We start from the raw sequence: 19,988 nt of genomic DNA, 5'->3' as shown, positions 1-19,988 counted from the left end.
AAAGGAGTGGAGAGGATAAGTTAGGAGTTTGGGATTAGCAGACACAAACTACTATATATAAAATAAACAACAAGGTTTATAGCACAGGGAATTCTATTCAAAATCTTATAATAAACCATAAAGGAAAAGAGTATGAAAAAAGACTACATATATAACTGAACCACTTTGCTATATACCAGAAACTAACACAGCATTGTTAATCAACTCTACTACAATAAAAAAAAAATGAAATCAGAAACAAGATATTGCACCCACCCATTTTATAAGAACAGATTCATATGAAGCATTGCAGAAAACAAAGAGTTCTTAAAAAGTAAAAACACTACAGCTGTCCATAAGCATTACAGTACCAAACAGTAAAAGGATTAAAATATAAAATCAAGAAAATTTCTAAGAAACTAGAAGACAGAACAATCAATAATGTGTCTCTGAAAAAAGGTAACTATTTAGGAGTATACTGCAGAAGGTTCAATATTAATATAATGGCAGGTTCAAAAGAGAGAAAGGGAGTAAAGGAGGGTAGGGGAAAGAATATGGAAGTGTAGAGGAGAAAAATCAACAAAATATTTTAAGAAAACTATCCAAAACAGAAAGATGCAAGCTTCTAGAATGAAGCAGCTTAACAAGTACGCATTACAATAGATGAAAATACATCCACAAAAGGGATAATCTCTGTGCAATTTGAAGACATTAAAAACAAAGATTCAAGATTTCACAAAGATTCAAGATTTCAGAGAAAGGGAAGGCAAAAAAACAAGCCATAAAACAAGTCACCTACAAAGAATCAGGGCCAAGAGCTCTGGACTTCACATAGAACACTGAAGGAAAAATACAGCTGAACAATGCTAATAAAATAATTAAGGAAAAACTTCCAACCCTGATAGACCATAAATAATATATTTTCAAATGTGGACAGTCTCTAAAAATTTATCTTCCCTCTTACTCACTTGTTCTTAACATCTGCTAGAGAATGGAGAGCATAATTCCTGAGAGATAATTCCGAAGAGATATTCCTGAGAGCCCCGATGTTTCCTAGAAGGCCCTAATAACCTTGCCCCACTGAATTACCTTACAGAGATCTTTGTAGACTGACAACGAAGCTGAATATGACCTAGAAACTCTATTCAGATGAGCCTTCATTAAAGTGGAAATACTGTGTTTTTTTACATAGTTAGGTTTATGTTTGCCAAAGTTTTTAAAAAAGTAAATAATATCCTCTTTAGGAATATATACAGGTTTACTACAGTTGTAAAAAAAGTAAACTTAATGGCTGATTTCAAACAATAACAGAGTCAACAAAGTTACAGTTCAATTAAAAAAGAGAACTTCATAATGTTACTGAATTACCTTTATAGCATTTAATTTATAAAAATTAAAAACATTTAAAACAAATACTTGCATGCAACAGGATGCTCGTTGTGTTTACCTTGAAGTCCATTAAGGATAGAAGTGATTTCTATGGATTTAATATGAGCTGTATCAGAGTTCTTGGCATCAGTAAGATCCAATTTGGATACCATTTCAGGCGATGGATTTGTCTGAAATGGCGGTTTTGACAAGCGCCGGAGTTTACAGTTTTTAGGAGAATATTTTTCATCTTTGTCTTTTTCTTTGTCTAATTTATTCTAAGTTAAGGGAAAAAAGGTATCCTATGTTAGTCATAATTTGTCATGAAGCATTCATTAGTATCAATGCTAAAACTCATTTTTAACTCAAAGCTGTAGACTACATTACTAAAAAACATAAAAAGAATATAAAGAAAAACAGATGTTTTTTCAAACTTATCTAACAAATATTATAGGATGAGAAATAGTTTCTACTATTTATATTTTAATAACGGAAATAAATTAGCAATCAGATAGGCAATTAAGAAAAGCAAACCTCCATTCTGCTAATAATTGATGTTATAAATTCTATAAAAATGAAATCACAATAGGCTTAAATATTTATTTTTTAAAAAAGAAACACAATTTCAATATGGTAGTTTTAAAACCTGGAAGATTCTCAATATAAAATGAGGGTTGGGAATGATAAAATTTCAGTTATCTTCAGTTGACAACTGGAAAGAAACAAATGACTTGCTATAAAGTCAAGTCAGTGGGACATCCTTCCTGCATCATTGATAAATTAATGTTTCATGAAAAAATGAGAAATTTTCCCAAATTCTCTATTTATGAATAGATGGGCAAGGGCTAATATATTTCCTGGAAACTTTACAAAAATTTGCTTTTAAAATAATTTATAGAAGAAATAATTTAGACAAGCTTTTAAGTGATATTGTAGAGCATGACGCAGCAGGAAACAATTCTGAAGTCCTGTTAAACAGGACTTTAATGTTTCAAAACATTTAAAAGGTTTAATCATACTATAGATTGTAAGTGACTATTTCCACAGTTCTCCCATAGCTGGTACAGGGCTGCACCATTCTGGATACACAGAAGTTAACCCTACTTAGGACAGTGGCTCTCCAAGTATGGACCATGGGCCCAGAGGCCTTAGCACCTCCTGGCAACTTAAGTGAAAACTCCTCGGACCAGACTCAGATCCAGTGAATCACGAGCACTGGAGACGGGAACAGGCAATCTGAGTTTCACCAAGTTTCTTCAGGTGACTGTGACACATGCTTAAGTGTGAGATCCACTAACTTAGAGCACCTGAGCTGAAGATTCTGGAAGCACTCAAAAGGCGTATGTGTACCAAAGCTTATCAATGATTAGTGCTGTTCTAATTTTCCTATTCTTGCCAGCCTTTTCATCAGTTTATACCAGAGATCATAATATACCATGCAGTCTGAAGGCAGAAATGGTCTACGTCATGCAAAGTTCAAATATGGCTTTTAATGGCTGTCAGAGAACAGCTTGAAAACAGTGGTTCTCAGAGCCAGATGAGATCAAGGGATGGGTATACTACTATTAAATAATTTTTAGGAAGCTTTTCCAAAATTCACGTGTCTCTTCCCTAATGATGAACATTTTAAATGCCTGGGAGGGGCCTAGAACTAAACTGAGACATAAATAAATATTTAGAAAAAATTCCCCAAGTAATATTCTAATATTGCTTCTCCTACCCCTACCCTGTCCTCTACCTGAGAAATACTACTCCTAAAACTTGCTCTGTGCAAGGAAACAGGCTTTTTACTGCCACACACACCAAATTGTTCTAGTAGCTTAGGAGCAATAGCATGACTTCCACACTTCCCAGTAAAGACCAAGAGTGTCCTGAATTGTAGCTACTGAGTTGCCAAACCAAAACTTTAAAAATATGAACCCAGTTTCATCGTTGAGAAAAGAATAATCACTTTAGAGGAAAAATTTCATACATAGGGCCACTAAGGTATCATTTAGCCAGAGAGTAAATATCAATAGCGCCTCACTTTTAAAATGAAAATTGAATTTCAGGAGGACTATTAAACACTTCAACTATATATACCATTAAAAGTAGTAAAAAGCCATTAAGAGATAAAAAATATTCTAAAACCTAGTTAATGGTCTGCTTTCTAATAAAACATTAAAAAGATTTAATCTTAGAATGAACAAGACTAATTCCTAATTCCACATTAAACTAACATTAATTTCCATACAAGCGCATTATTAATAGATTCCCCATGGTATCTATGCAGTGTGTGCCTCTTGGGGTCCTGTGAACACATTCTAAGGCACTATCTGTAGTGCCAGAAAGATGAAGAAAAAAAGAGCTGCAGCTAGGCCCTCCTGTGCCTTCAGGCTCCTTCTTCTCCGCCTCTGAATGGTTTACAGCTATTACAGGAACCCCAGAGTTCCAGCTACACACTACTTCATGGCTCCCAGCTAGAGACCAGAGGTGCATGAACCAGTTGAAATGGGCAAGTGAGATCTTCGGTGAGTGGACTTACACAATGTTGGGACTAAAAAAGCATCAAAGATCACTTAGTACTGTTTTCAAAATGTCTTTCCATAAGCTGACAATATTAATTGTACTTGATAAACTGACTATTTCAAGAGAGTATTTTCAACTCTACCAACACACACACACACACACACACACACACACACACACCACACACTCTCTCATTCTCTCTCTCTCTCAACTCACTCTGGAGGAAAGGTTCCTTAATTAAGAGCTATAATATACAGCAAAATATATTTTGCTTTTATTACCTTTATTTTCTTGCGATGTTTTATCTTGGGCACATTTTTATCAGCAGGTCTTACTATTTTATCTGCTTTAATCCATTCATCATACCTAAAATCAAAGGAAATTAACATAAATATACAAAACACATACTATAGAAGGAACTATGCCATATTAAAGAGAAACTCATAAACAGAATCATAATATTGTAAAACCTTGGGGGCCACTAAGTTCAACCTTCTGGTTTAAGGAACAAAGTTACCGAGGCTCAAAGAGAGATGCAGTGGCCTGTCCCAGGACACACTGCTTAGCTAGGTCTCTGGATTCCTGGACCAGCACTACTTCCTCTGTTACACCGAAGAGAAACCAAAGCTGTACAATAACCGTGAAGAGCACTCACAGTATTTCCTATATTTTTTTGGTTTACTTTGTTCTTTTCTTAAGCAGCAAGTAGTTCATTTTCCCCTAAACATATCAGGAAGATAAAGGGGAAGCATGACTGCCAAGTTTTCAGGCTTTGGAGTTGCTGCCTACGTATACAGATGGCTGAGAGTCAACAGTTGTGATGGGTTCTCCACTCCGCACTGGCTGTCTGCGGGAGTTCACAGGGCACAAGTTACTACTGACTGCAATAAATCTATTTGTTTAAGGGGGGGTGGGAGTTTGATTCTGTAACAAACTCAGCTAGAAAGAAGAAACATTAAACCTCTTTTTATGTTTGAAAGTTACATACATTTATTCTGGAAAATGGAAAACTGATTGACATTTTTAACTCGAGAACATGAAAAACTGAAAATGAGCTTTTACATTAAAATGTCCTCATTATTAGAGACATTAAGTGAAGTAAGAAAGACCCTGAGTCAGTAAGTAAATGATTTAGGTCATTACCTTACTAGTAAATTATATTCTTGCTCTAGAGTAGGCCTGGGTGCATACATGCTAAGTCCCTTCAAATGTGTCCAACTCTTTTCGACCCTATAGAGTGTAGCCCACCAGGCTCCTCTGTCCATAGGATTGTCTAGGCAAGAATACTGGAGTGGGTTGCCTTGCCCTCCTCCAGGGGATCATCCCAACCCAGGGATCAAGCCCATGTCTCTTACATCTCCTGCACTGGCAGGCAGGTTCTTTACCACTAGCGCCAGAAGGTTTATGCTCTTTCCATAAAATGTAATAATAACAGTATTGTTAGTGTTATTATAACTCATATCCTTCAGGACTAGAATATGCCTTAAAAAATCTATCAATGAATTTATTTCACAGATTAAGAAACTCAAACCATGGAAGTGAACTGATCGTTCAAACTATAGGCTTGCCAAAAAGTACCATGTGAAGAGTTTGAGAAGAATGGGAAATGTGACACTAGAATGACAAAGTGTGCCAGGTCCTATTCTGATCAAGTATACAGAAGAGTCCAGACCAGCAACTAAAAAGCCGCCTTAAGGATGCCAAGTAGGAATGAACCAGTGAGGAGGGAGAACAGGTGAAAACAGTGTATGAGAATTTTCTTTAAGGTAGCTGTTTCAAATTACAAATGCCCTTACCCCACACAGAGGCTGAGAAAAGTGAAAAGTCGCTGAGTCATATCCGACTCTTTGTGACCCCATGGACTGTACAGACCATGTAATTCTCTAGGCTAGAATACTGGAGTGAGTAGCCATTCTCTTCTCCAGGGGATCTTCCCAAGCCAGGTTTCCCACATTACAGGCACATTCTTTACCACTGAGCCACCAGGGAAGCCCAGGAATACTGGAGAGGGTAGCCATTCCCCTCTCCAGCGGATCTTCCTGACCCAGGAATCAAACCCGGGTCTCCTGCACTGCAGGAGGATTCTTTACCAGCTGAGCTACCAGGGGAGCCCTGAGGTTGAGACCACCGCTGTAAACATTAACAGACAAACGTTTCAGAATGTAATGAGGTTCTAAATATCACTTCAGTTGCCTGACTAATCTTATAAGGGGAAAAAAATGACCAGAAAATAAACTGATGTCATAACTAATCACTGTATTTTAAGTATAAAGAAATGCTCTTGCCCGTTATGTAATTACTCATTAGAGTATTATTCAAGAGTTCTGTAATGCTCTTGTCCGTTATGTAATTACTCATTAGAGTATTATTCAAGAGTTCCATTTTCTTTACAGAATACTTTCAAAGAACACAAAGGAGAGAAAAAGAAATTCATGCAGGAGAAAAAAGCAAACTGAATCAACCCCAAAATTACTACTGACATCAAATTATGTAAGACAGAGTTAGGCCAGTTTAATTTTTATTTTACTAGTGTTTGTTAATTTAAATAAAGGAGGTAATACTCATGGATTAAGATCTCTGATTCCCTATCAAATACCAAGAATGAAGATTTGAGTAAAATAAAGAGAATTAAGATCAGAAATACAAAAAAAGCTGTCACTGAATCTGTTTATTCTATGTGAACTTAAAACTTTTTATGTAGTATATTTAATATTTATTAAAAAGAGATTACAACATATTTACTTTAGGCATAAGTAAGTAGTCCAAGAAGACAGAATATAGGAAAATTAGTTCAAACTTAAATATCTTGCATTAAAAAATGAAATAATGGGGAGGTGGCAAAGAGCAGAAAATTGTAGCTTAAAAAAAAAAGAGACCATAAAACATGTCTCAATTTCTCTCCAGGGCATCATACCAAGTAGGATATTGATTCATCCTTCAAAATAACCTCTTTATGAGGTGGATGAACCTAGGACCTATTATACAGAGTGAAGTAAGTCAGAAAGAGAAAGATAAATATCATATTCTAACACATATATACAGAATCTAGAAAAATGGTACTGAAGAATTTATTTACAGGGCAGCAATGGAGAAACAGACATACAGAATAGACTCATGGACATGGGGAGAGGGTAGGAAAGGATGAGATGTATGGAAAGAGTAAGATGGAAACTTATATTACCATATGTAAAATAGACAACCAATGGGAATTTGCTGTGTGGCTCAGGAAACTCAAACAGGTGCTGTATCAACCTAGAGGGGTGGGGTGGGGAGGGAGATGGGAGGGAGGTTCAAAGGGGAGGGGGTTTGTGTATACCTATGGCTGATTCATGTTGAGGTTTGACAGAACAACAAAATTCTATAAAGCAAATATACTTCCATTAAAAATAAATAAATAAAACATAACTTCTTTAAAGAAAACAGGAATTTTTAAAACTAAGTCAAATATAAATTTTCTGGTTTTAAGATGCTTTCCTCCTTCTCTCAAACATTCCCAAATATATGAACATGTTTTCATCCCTCAGCCATAGTGGTCATCCTGTTCCAGTGGCTCTCCAGTATTCTTGATTCTGCTTTAAATACCACAAAGGGAATCAAGACAGTAGAATCCATGTTCTGATGGGGACTCTCAACTGTGAATGAAGAACACTCTTAACAGCTATTCAGGGCAAAAGATATTCCAAGACACCACTTCATTGCTAAATACCTAGATTTTCCCCCAAGGATAGCAGGCCCGTTGCTGTCAGCTACCATGTTTTGTGATAATGCAGCTTGAAAACTAGAAAAGAAATTGAAGCTAAGCAGTTGGCCTATGAACAAAATAACTTGCAACTTTAATATAAGCAACAGAGTTTTATGAGAATGTCTGAGAAAAATCAGGTACTCTATATTATTGACAAAAACTGTACCGCCCACATGCATGCATGCTAAGTTATTTCAGTCATATCCGACTCATTGCGACCCTACAGACTGTGTAGCCCACCAAGTTCTTCTGTCCATGGTATCCTCCAGGCAAGAATACTGGAGTCGGTTGCCACTTCCTTCTCCAGTACTGCCTATAACTGGGACTTTAAATTTAGAAATTATGAACTGAAGAGAGCAATTGGCCTGTTCATGACAAAAGGAAGTATAGCTTGCAAGAGCACAAGGAAACGAAGATTACTACTTTCATTAAACAACAAATATTAAAAAACCAAGAAAAACAAATGCTGAAACAAATATGAACAAACACTGAATACAAAAATGAAGACTAAACCCGTTAGTGGTTAGACCATACTTTTTCAACTCAGTTATCAATAAACTCTTTGTAATTAATGTGTGGAGCCTAGATAAGTATCTCATCTGATATTTAAAGTACTAAAGAAAATATTTTCAAAGAATATACTGACTTGGGAAAATCTGTTGGGATCATCTAACATTCAACTAATGGAATAAACATGAAAGAACAGAGCGTGGGCAACCCATTTAATTTCTAGCAGTTGGCTCCCTGACCTACATAAAATGAAGAAAAGTAGAACAGATGATCCCCCAAATTAAAAACTCGAACGAAACCCCAGACTAGAAGTCTGCACAAGGGCTTGTTCACTGGACAAATATTTGTTAGGTACCTGTCATGTGACAGGCTCTGCACTAGGCGCTGGGTAATGAAAGCACCACAGCATCTTCTCAAGGAGCTTACAATTTAACACAGAGGACAACAGCAGTCAACCATTACATGGCAACAATACCAATCTTCTGAACCCTTCCCAAAAAAGCAGCTGCATAATACTGGAAATTTTAATGTGTTGAATTAAAATATTTATACAAAGCTAAAAGGAACCATTCAGAGACCATAGCATACTTGCTCTCACCAGAGAAAAATAAAGAGTTCTAAAAAGAAAACGTTTTGATTTTTGTTTGGATGTGTTGGCAAATCATCTAAGAAATCATTTAGCAACAATAAAAATGGAAAAGAGCATTCGTCAACCAGACATAAGATACCAAAATGGTTACTGTGCCCACAATCATTCAGATTTTGGTTCTGTTTAAACCCAACTAAACCACTTTCAAAGAAATATTATCAGTCATGTGTTTACATATACCCACACAATAATTACATGCAGAATCATGTACAAATAACTGCAAAAGCAAAGCTGAACTGACAAAATATTTTAAAACTCATTATTTAAAATACACATACAGATTGTAAAAGATAAAAATCTAGTAACCAACCATTAATATAAATGAAATATTAAAATCATCTGTACTTTTTCTGTAAAGGAGAGACTCATTTAGCAATTGCTGAACAATTAAGTATTTTGTATCTTGCCTATCTATATGCAAAAAGATAACATACATCATAAAACTAACTTAGCTTTAAAAACCTCACATCTGAGGTGAAAATTTAGGCCCTCTTAGCATGGAAAGGAATTTCCCCACTTAAACTGAGTAAGAAAATATGGGGGAAAATATGTTGTAAGAGAAAAAAAGACCAAGTTATGAGAAAAGCAGCACTAGTTATCAATTACAAACTTTATAAGCAATTTAACCAGGTTACCTACTTCATGAATTTTCTATAATAATCTCGATTTAGACATTTATTTTTAATGTGAGAAAATACCTAAAGCAAAATTTATAGAGAGACCTACTGAGGACCATTTAATGCCTTTAGTCATGAACTTAAAACAGGGCTTCCCTGATGGTGACTAATAATCTGCCTTGCAATGCAGGGACATGGGTTTGATCCCTGGTCCGGGAAGATCCCACATGCTACAGAGCAACTAAGCCTGTACACCACAAGTACTGAGTCTGAGCCCTGGAGCCCGAGTGCTGCAGCTACTGAGCCCGTGAGCCCTGGAGCCTGTGCTCTGCAAAGAGAGAAGCACCACAGTGAGAAGCCTGTGCACCGCAACTAGAGAGCAGCCCCCACTGACCACAACTAGAGAAAGCCCATGTGCAACAATAAAGAGCCTGTGCAGCCAAAAAAAGTTTTAAAGTAAATAAACTTAAAAAGATAAAACAAAAATAAAAGCATATTATTGAAAAAATAAAATCCTAAGCATGCTCTTAACATTTCATATTTCCATCCCATGTAACACTGTTCAAGTCACACCAAAAAAAGCAGGAATGGTTTCATCATAATAGAGAAAAGCAGAATGAGAAAAACATTAATATTACTGCATCATCATATTAAAGACATAAACAGTATAAGAGAATGGCATTACAATACTATAGATCTGTTTTCCTAGAAAATTTAACTGTGTAAAATGAAACAAACGTCTTCAGGCAGAGGTAGTATATAATATTAACAACACATCACAGAACATTGTACCAGGACTATAAAGATCACTGTAAATGGTTAACAACTCTGGCACTCATTGTATGTTGTGATGCAGCTACTGACTTCTAAAAGAATCCTCGAAGTTTGTTTTATGAATATTTGATAAGTTTAGGGGGTTAGTATTTTTGTGCACATTTAGACAAACATACTGATGTACCTGCCAATCTATAAAGCTATGAAATGGAATAGGTCCAAGTTAATGTTTTACAGTAAATATATCTACCAATGTATAAAAAATACTGACAGAACAGGTCCAGTTACATAAACACTCCAAGAAAAGCCATTTGAATGCAAAAATACCTGAGTTTGTTCATCTTTTTCACAAAGGAAATTTTATTTTCACTTGCACTGAAAACCTAACCAACTCAAAAGTCATTTTTCTAAAGAGAAATTATATTTATGTTCACTTTACTCACTGCTTATAAGCTTTCATTTAAATTTCTCTACATGAAGGACTGTCTGATATAAAGCATTTTACATGGTGCAAAACAATTTTATACATGAGCAGTAACATATAGCCCTTGACTTCTATAGTAGTTTTCCATTTTAATGCTTTGGATCATAAACATAAGTGAATAGGCTAGGACAGAAGGGTTTATGGAGACAAGAATCTGGAGATGGCAGTGAGGTATGAAATGAAGTGAAATGAAGAAGGGCACACAAGAGGAGGTGTGCACAAAGAGAGTAAGGAGGCTTAGAGACAAAGATATGGGCCATGTTCCCCTTCTCTCCTTAAAACAGACTGACAGTTATTTACTTGGAGATCACTGTCAAATAGCCTTCATTTACAGTTCTTTAACGTAACATGGAGTGGAAGAAAAGTCACAGGATTGGGCACTTCCAGTCTATTCAAGTCTCTAACTCTCAACCCCATTTTACCTGCAAATTAGGAGATGGGCTCTGTGTATGACCCAAAGAGGTCATTAAAAAAGTTGAATACCACAATCAAAGATAAAAATTAACTCAAGATGGACCAAAATGCTAAATATTAAAGCTAAAACTATAAAACTCTCATAAGAAAATAGGGACGTTTTCATGACACTGAATTTGGCAATGTTTTCTAGGATACAAACCAAAAGCATGAGCAACACAGAAAAAAAATAGACAAACTGGACTTTAACAAAATTAAAAACTTCTGTACAGCAAATGACAATAACAAGGGTGAAAAGACAGTTCTGTGGGTTCACAGGAGAAAATATATGCAAATTGCATCTCTGATAAGGGATTAGTATACAGAATACATAAAGAACTCCGACAACTCTTTAACATCAACAAAAAAAACAACCAATTAAAAAATGGACAAAAAAAATTTGACTCCAAAAAATAATTTTAAAAAATTCAACCTCAAAAAACTGACTCAAATCAAAACTGGAAAAACAGAAATACAGTGTAAATTAAGTTAAAATGTATACCAGAAGAATGAAAGAAGGGAACAATTAAAAGGGAGAACATACATAAAGATAAGAAATAAGACAGAAAAGATAAAATAACTGAGAAGTGGTTTTTTAATTTTGAGAAAGGCAGAAAAGAAAAATAAACAAGAAAAGTAACTGCAGCTGCAGCTGTTGGAACTCATTTAAAAAGTATCACAGAAAGAGTGATCAACTGGGTCAGTTACACAGGTAAGCCAAGTAAAAAGTTAAGAAACAAGGTTGAACAGTTGACAGTTCTGGAGGTGCAGTGTGGCATAAGCCTTACTGGGTTGGGTTTACACAAAAACAAAGAAAAAGTGGATAACAAGTGTAAATAACTCAAATCATTTTTGCCGGATGGAAATGGAGCAAAGAAACAGCACAGTAGAAAACGCAGGGTAAGTTCAAAGGAGTGTTCTTTGAGATCAAAGAAGTAACTGCAGGTCTATATACAGATGGGAATGGTTTAGAACAGAAAAGGAAACTGAAAACATAGAGAAAACATAGAGAAAACAGAGGAGAACTTCTGGGCCCGTTAACTCTGATTTTGGCAGAAGGCATGGCAGTTAGAAGATGGGTTTCAGATAGCAGCATGCTGGTTCACCTAAGGTGAAAGATGAGAAGGCATAAAATACAGCAGCATGCATAGGTAAGAAGGTCATGTAGTGGAAATCTGTAGAAATTTTCTTCTTTCAATTTTCCAATGAGGTCACCAGCTGAAAGTGGGGATGGGGAGAGCTGCTGGGGCTTTAAGGAGGGAAGAACCAATATTAAAAAAGAAAGATTTCTATAACTGTACAGTGATGAATGTGAATGAATCACACTTACTGTGGTGATCACTATGTAATATATACAAATATCAAACTGTTGTATTGTACACCTGAATATTACATGTTAATGATACCAATAAAACTTACAGTAATAATTAAAGATTATGCCATTAAAAAAATAAAACAGTCTGAGAAAGCAGAAAGGGCCCGGGAGGAGGACACACAGTGCCCACTTGAGGCTCACAGTCATAACTTTAAAATAAGGCCAATCACTGTGGCTGCTGACCAACTGCACAGGTGCAGGCCAGGAGGAGGAGTGTTAAGACTTAACCAGGATTCTTGCAGTTCTGTCAAGCAGGTGTTGCAAAGCAACACAAGAGCAACAGAAGGATATAGGGGTATTAAAAAAATTATAAGAAATGATTGAAGAATATAAGCAATGTAAGGAGAGGTTGAGGGCATTAGGGGTTTGTAAATCCTGGTGGGATACTTTCCTCACCTGGACAAATTCCTCGATAGGGAATATTTCTTCGTACCTTTAGTGCAAAGCACAATATTGGCTCATAGATGTTGAACTTATGTTTGCCAAATAAAGAAACATGTTTGATAAACAGCGGGTACGTGCTCACAAAAATGTGATTAAACCAACTCATTTGTGAAAGCTTTTTACTCCACCTATTCCCTCCAAGGAGGTGCCAATTTGCTTCCAAAAATATGGTATTTTTAAAATGAGACACATCTTCATTTCAAATTATATATTCAAGAATAATTTACCTTATTTTCAGTTTTCTGTAACATAATATGGACTAGAAATAACTTGTTATTTGAGTTACAGTTGAAATTTACAGTGTCTCTTATTTTTAGTTGGGGTATTCTTTAATGTAGTTGGTAATCATCAACATAAAAAATAAACTCTCTAGTCAAATTCCCAAATCCATGGTTATAGAAAGTCAAGGTGGAAATGGAGAAAAATAAATCAGCACCAATACATGATAGAATATTGATGTATTTTAAATCCCATGCCAAGCAGTCTACATAGTTCTAACACACAGGGTTGTAAATATTACTGAACAAGGATATTTGCTACTGAACAAAGATAAATCCAACACACTCAAAGTTATGGCCAATGAATTCCAAACTATAACTTTATTTTCGAACATCAATCCCATGTTTTATGGCACGACCTAGAAACCTGAGAGTGAAAAGGATCAATTAGCTAATAATACTAAAAAAATCTATAAAATATTAACATCACTGAGAAATTAAAACAAATATAACAGTGAGCCTACTATTAAAACTACTGAAGTATGACTATAAGTTTTTTAATGTACGGAGATATATTTTTTAAAAGACTAAAAGAGAACACTACAATACAAAAAAGTAATCTTATCTTTCTTTTATGTATTTTCCTATTGAATGCGACTTTTGGATGACTTTTTAAAATTCTGTAAACATGCATGTGGTGAACTAGTAAATACTATATATAGCACTGGAAAATAGTCTTACATATGGGTCATGATATCTGAAAAATTCTGTAGCTGTGTTTTACCATTTTGGGCTTCCCAGGTGGTGCTAGTGGTCAAGAACCTGGCTGCCAATGCAGGAGACATTAAGAGACTTGGGTTGGATCCCTGGGTCAGAAGATTCCCCTGGAAGAGGGAATGACAAGCCACTCCAGTATTCCCGCCTGGAGAATCCCATGCACAGAGGACCTGGCGGACTACAGTCTGCGGGGTCGGGAAGAGTCACACACAACTCAAGTAACTTAGCATTGAAGCACAATGTGGTTAAGGATCAGAATTCTGGCTGTTTCTCATAAATTCGGTGTGAGCACATTAAAATGTCTTTTTTCTCATCATAGTAGTTAAAAACAAATTGACCCAAACACTCTCTTATGCAAAAAACAAAAAAAGCAACATTTTCAGTTATGAAATAGGGGTATAAATGAAAATTAACATAAAGGTTTATATAGAACTTCATAAAAAAGAAAAATGTAGAAATCATAAGAAAACAGTATTTTTCTAACTAGGAAAGATATTATTTTCCTTAAGAAAAATCTGCTTTCTGGAAAATGTTTCCTACCAAACAAAACTCAAACAGCTCCATACAAAATTTCCTAAATTGCTACTGTAATGAATGACTGCCAGTGAAAATAAAACTATTTTCATGAAACTTCATGCATAAATCTTCACTTCTAATTGCACAACTCAAGTTTAAATTCAGAAATCAAGCTGGAGCTCTCCCAAGTAACAGGAAGACAGTTGTAGAGCTGATGAGGATTTGCTGAGGTCCTCATCAGACTAGCTTCAGATGTAAAGGAGTGGCAAAACTCACAGTGCCTTATTCATCAATAAGACAGACTCTTTGGGTATTACTCCAGAGAGAAATGGAAATCCTACAACACTGACTATAAAAAAATAAGTGCTTAATCTACTGAAGTACAATTGTTTTCTCTATGATGCTGGAGTCTGTACAGATCCACTCTACAGGTCTTCATCAAGATGGTAAGGTTTTCTTCTTTTCAAAGTTCGTACCATACAAATGTGTCAGTTGTCAGGAGCAGATGACATCCTTCTCATTAACTCAAGTCTGTCTTGTTTCACTCGGCCTCATTTTTCTCTGCCACGTCATTAAAAACCTGAATGCCCCCATTTAAAATCGTCCCTTATTCTACCCGACCCTCCATCTACTTCAAAGTGCAAGCACCAAACATTCCTTCTAGCCTCGAAAATCCAAGTGCTCCTAGGATAGGATTACTCTCGCTTTTATTCAATCTTTTCTTAACAGACCAAAGTTGCAACTTAACTGCGGAATAATTTCATGAATGTTTCAATTTTATCTATGCCTCTTCTGTTTAATGAAATAATTAACAGAAAATAATCAAGTCTGAATTACAGTTAAACTTGGAGAATGCTTAAATTCTACCCACTGGTCACAGAATTAAAGCATTTTATAAAGACTACTAGGAAAACTGCCTCATTATAGAACCTAGCAGAATAACTAGAAGAACTGGAAACAAACAAAAAAACTATAAAAGATGATGTATCTCAGATTACCTATCTTGTGGGCCTTACATAGTAGTTATTAATTTTCACTGATGCAATTTTTCCTTCTGAATTTTAAACTAACATATTTAACGTTTACATCCTGGGTCAAAGTGGAACTCCCTCTACATATATATTTAATAAAATCAAAATGATTAAATATCACAGACAGCAAAATATTCTGATAGCAGCTCAGTAATCTCAATTATCTTCCTTTGAACTAATAGTCAGCCCTTCAGGTGAGGGAAGTCATGCACCACAGAGACAGCACAAGAACCGACAGTCAAAAGGATAAATTACAAACGATGTTAAAAAGTGGTCTCTGGAGAAGCTTATGTTTCATAAGAACAATACTGATAGGCATTCTTAAAATCCAAAACTTTGTTAATCTTTCTGGTTAGAAGTAATAAAAGAAAAATGTCCTAAACAAAACCCCTACACATTTCCTTATGACTTAAGTGCTATTTTCTTCCAAGCTTCAGGATGGAACAAAACTGCACCATTCTCAAATTAGGAAAGGTAATCAGATTAGACATGCTTCCAAAGCTTCCTACTGCTGCAAAAGGACAACACAAATTGTACTTTTAAGAAACAGTGTATTTTTTTAAAAAAACAGACACTCTGGAGATGATGTTTTCTTAATCACATTTCAAACCACAGAATACAATGTAAACATAAGTCATGAGAACTGTGTTCCTCCTTGAAAACACTAGGCACACCATACCACCACCACTGAAAACACCGATGGCAACCTTTTCAAAAGCTACAACTCATCACAGGCTACTCCAAATACAGTATCAGACATTCCAAAATAAATAAGGTTTTTCTCAAAGATATCTACCTGCTCAGATCCCAAAACTAGCTTGTCAACATTGGATAAAATTCAGATATTACCAAAGGAAACTTGTGTAAGAAGAAAACTCAGTCCCGCTTTTCAGTTCCCTAGGTACGTAAAGTTGGACCGTGTGCCCTATTTCAGTCAAGCAGACTTGCTCATAATATTTCAGTCATTGCTTCAAACATAAAAATTAATTTCTGAGGCTTCTGAACAAGGTGTAATGCAAGAGCTGCTAACGAGGAGATAAGGCCTTCCTGAAATAGCTAAAGCTTCCTAAGAAATCACAACTTTAAAATCCTGCCTACTAAAGGAAAGAAATGTGATGATTTAAGAAGATAACAAGGAAGAGGTTACCGTGGAAAGGTAGATGAAAATGCAAGAGAGTTGGAAGCCTCATAATTGGCTTGTAGAACTCAAGAAGCTCAAATCGCTTTTAACTTTCAAAGAAAATTTTCTATCATTTTACCAACAATGTTGCCCCTATTAATCTACATGCATAACATTAAAATCAACTACACAGACTTTAGTTTTCTAGACATTAAGGATATCTTGGAAGTACTGAAAACAGTAAGGAGGAAGTCACTGAGAGAGGTATTTACAAGCCAAAACCCCACGTTTTTAATCCGGTATACTATGACCTCAGTTGGAATACTAATAAATCTGTAATTCGTTCAATTTTAAAACAGGAAATCACCGTACGAGACTTTTCAGGTAGCAATCACCAGCTGAAACTCAAGTTACCTCACATTCCATCCGCAGTAATGCACCAAGTAAAGGACCTCTCCACCTTCGACATCAGAATCCTTAATACTAGCTTCATACACTTTCTGATTTTTCCCTCGTCCGTACCGCACTTGGACTCTCATGCCTGGTGGATAGCACTCAAGCGCCTCTTCCTCATTGTGGCCTTCATCCTCTTCATCCTCTTCCTCCTCCTCCTCCTCCTCCTCCTCTACTTCTTCATCATCTTCCTCGTCCTCCTTATTCGTGTCATCTCTTGAAAGGTTTAAAAAACTGCAGTTAATAAAAGACACTTCATAAGCTTTTCAGTTCCAAACCACACAAACTGATAAAAATCGTGGCTGTGATTGTTCCGGGAATAGCAGGTTCCAAGCGTATGATATTCTCTGAGTTTCAATTTAATATTAAAAACTAAAACTGCATAAGATGACCATGGATGATTACAGAAAGATATATTCAGAGAAAATGAAAACTGAAAAGTAAGTGTATTGAAAGAAAATGTCCAACAGGCAGAAGAACAGAAGTTGTGCTGATCAGCAACAAACTAGCTAGTAAGGTTGACGCTAACATTTTTCTCATGTTTTATTGTAGAAGTTTTTTATAACTCAGCTAACAAAAACAAAAATCATCATACCTCATAGCCATTTTCTGACTAAAAAATATTTTTCATTCAAATATTTCCAACCTCCAGATGTTTAAACAAGTTTTTACTAGCCAATGGCTAGTCTTAATAATTAAAATAATTTCAACCAGATTTTCCAAAGTTGTATTAAATATTATTTCACCTTTTATAGGAATATTCTACTAAGTTCACATTAAAATCTCATCAAGTTTTTTCTTTCTGTTCTTCTAAACTTCAACACAATTTCTGCTCTCTTTTCTCCATATTTACCAAAAGTCCTCTTCTACCAATTCTCTGAACTTTAAAGTTCTGAAGAAACAGGCATAGGAGAGACCAGTTGCAAATATGAAACTTAAAGTCATTTGCATTCTAAAAGCAGCAATGCAACCATTCTGGTCTTTTCAATATCATACACTTTCTAAAACAATCATATTCACTTTATATTGACCACAAATTTGTATTCAATAAATTGGAGGAAAATCCTAAATTATAAATTTTCCAAGTACTAGATTTATTTTTAAAAAACTTCAACTAGTTTTAATTTACTCTGCAGTATGTCTATCCTTATTACAACAGTTTGCTCTCAAAAAGAATCCATCACTTTATAGCTGACAAATGGATAAATGTCATAAAACAGAACCATAAGATAGATAAGTAACTAACCCTTCAAAGTTAATGGGTATAATATATAGATTAAAAAAATATTCCTCCACTAATAATTTTAGTTTTATATTCTTATATGCAAACTTTTTTAGCAATAATATACTTTATCATTCCTAATTACACAATTATGTAGCAACAAAAAATAAACAAGAAATAGTGTCACAAGTAGAACTATAAGGCTTTTTTATTCTCCTACCCCTTTCCTTCTATACAGTGAGGCAAGCAGGGATGAAGGGAAGCTTAATACACTTATGAAATTAAGTCTGAGTTCACAAAAGTACCAAATGAGTCAATTTTCTCTGAAATGCATCACAAAGTCTACAAAGATTCTTAAGAATTACTCCTATTTTAAAGACTTGTTTATAGTCAAATAGGTACTTAAAAATTAAATGAATCCAGCTGTAATCTGAGATAAAAAATATGAACTCTACTACTGAAAATATATTAACATTTCTATAATGAAAAAATTGTAAGTAAGGCTGAAATATTTAAGAAACTATCAGAAAGGCTGAAATACCTAGGAAACCATCAGATAAACCATTAACTTTAACTGATTAATATATATGTAATAAACATGTAAAATTAAAACAGTAATGCTTTTTCAGAAAGACTACTACTTGTTTAATCAGAAGATTATATCACTGCTCATCAGGGAGAAAAGGAAGTATATTCTGGCGATACAACAGAGATGAGTCATAACACCAAAGAGATTTATCATGCATCTCAGAATCACTGAACAAAACATAAAAGAGATATAAGACGATTAAAAGTCTAAAACGTTTTAAACGAAAACTAACTCTAAACTGTACATTACATTATTAAGCCAAAACTATATAGGACTGAGGGCTTCCCTGGTGGCTCAAGGGTAAAGAATCCACCTGCCAAGGCAGGAGACACAGATTCGATCCTTGGGTCAGGAAGATCCCCTGGAGGAGGAAACGGCAACCCACTCCAGCGTTCCTCCCTGGAGAATCCCATGGACACAGGAGCCTGGTGGGCTACAGTCCACGGGGTCGCTAAGAGTCAGACACAACTGAGCGACTGAGCACACACACACACACACGCAGCACTGAAGCCAACCAGCAAACGCCAGTAACAGCTAGTACAGTCCTACTTTAGGTGGTAGCCAGCACAATCTTTTATGTAATCTGGAATAAAAACCTAACACTCAGTATTAATTTTTAAAAGCAATTAAAAATTAGAATTTCTCATTTAATGTCATCCTCAGACACAAACCAAATGAGAGTCACTCAATAACACGCTGAACTACAAAAAGGCATACAACACAATTACTGGCTATCAGCTGAAGCAAATATTCTCCCCTCCTTCTCTTCTCAGTGGCAAAATCAGAGGTAGACACACCAAACAGGACTCAGAATGCCAAGAAAGAGAGCCCTTCAAAGATAAAATGTAGCCAGTATACTAAGCAGATGTATGCATTACATACAAACATAAACACAAAACACACACATATTGCATCAGTTATCTTTTACATTTTGGGAAACCAAATGTATCCACAAGGACTTTTTCATCTGAACTCACAAATATCAGATTTCCCAAGTTTGAGATCACATTCCTTACTTACAATGGACCAAAATTAAGAACAAAATAACTACTATAGTTTATTAGTACCTACTACGGGCCAGGCACTGAACCAGATATTTTACATAAATTTAATTATTTAATCTTCCACACCTGAACTACAAAGGAAGGACACTGAAAGG

At 35.4% G+C, this 19,988-nt stretch overlaps 1 protein-coding gene across 10 annotated transcripts in view; it reads right to left on the bottom strand.

The window, feature by feature from the left end:
- The window catches only part of ARID4B (AT-rich interaction domain 4B), a 136,130-nt gene that overhangs the window by 19,057 nt on the left and 97,085 nt on the right, over positions 1-19,988 (bottom strand). For 4 of the 10 annotated variants that reach the window (XR_011488823.1, XM_020890544.2, XM_020890545.2 and 1 more), the window contains exons 17-19: positions 16,980-17,252; positions 4,137-4,221; positions 1,400-1,625 (exon numbers count right to left, since the gene is read on the bottom strand). Coding sequence is in view for 9 of the 10 variants with exons in the window: in XM_020890544.2 (XP_020746203.1) it covers positions 1,400-1,625; positions 4,137-4,221; positions 16,980-17,252 (584 nt within the window). In the remaining variant the exon portion in view is untranslated. The remainder of the gene's footprint in view (positions 1-1,399; positions 1,626-4,136; positions 4,222-16,979; positions 17,253-19,988) is intronic. The other 6 variants (XM_070471064.1, XM_070471066.1, XM_070471063.1 and 3 more) reach the window with 6 other exon arrangements.

This window comes from Odocoileus virginianus, chromosome 7 (genome assembly GCF_023699985.2).
Source record: "Odocoileus virginianus isolate 20LAN1187 ecotype Illinois chromosome 7, Ovbor_1.2, whole genome shotgun sequence".
Taxonomy (NCBI): Eukaryota; Metazoa; Chordata; class Mammalia; order Artiodactyla; family Cervidae; genus Odocoileus; species Odocoileus virginianus.
Note: the sequence above shows the minus strand (reverse complement) of the source record. Positions and strands in the feature narration are given on the sequence as shown.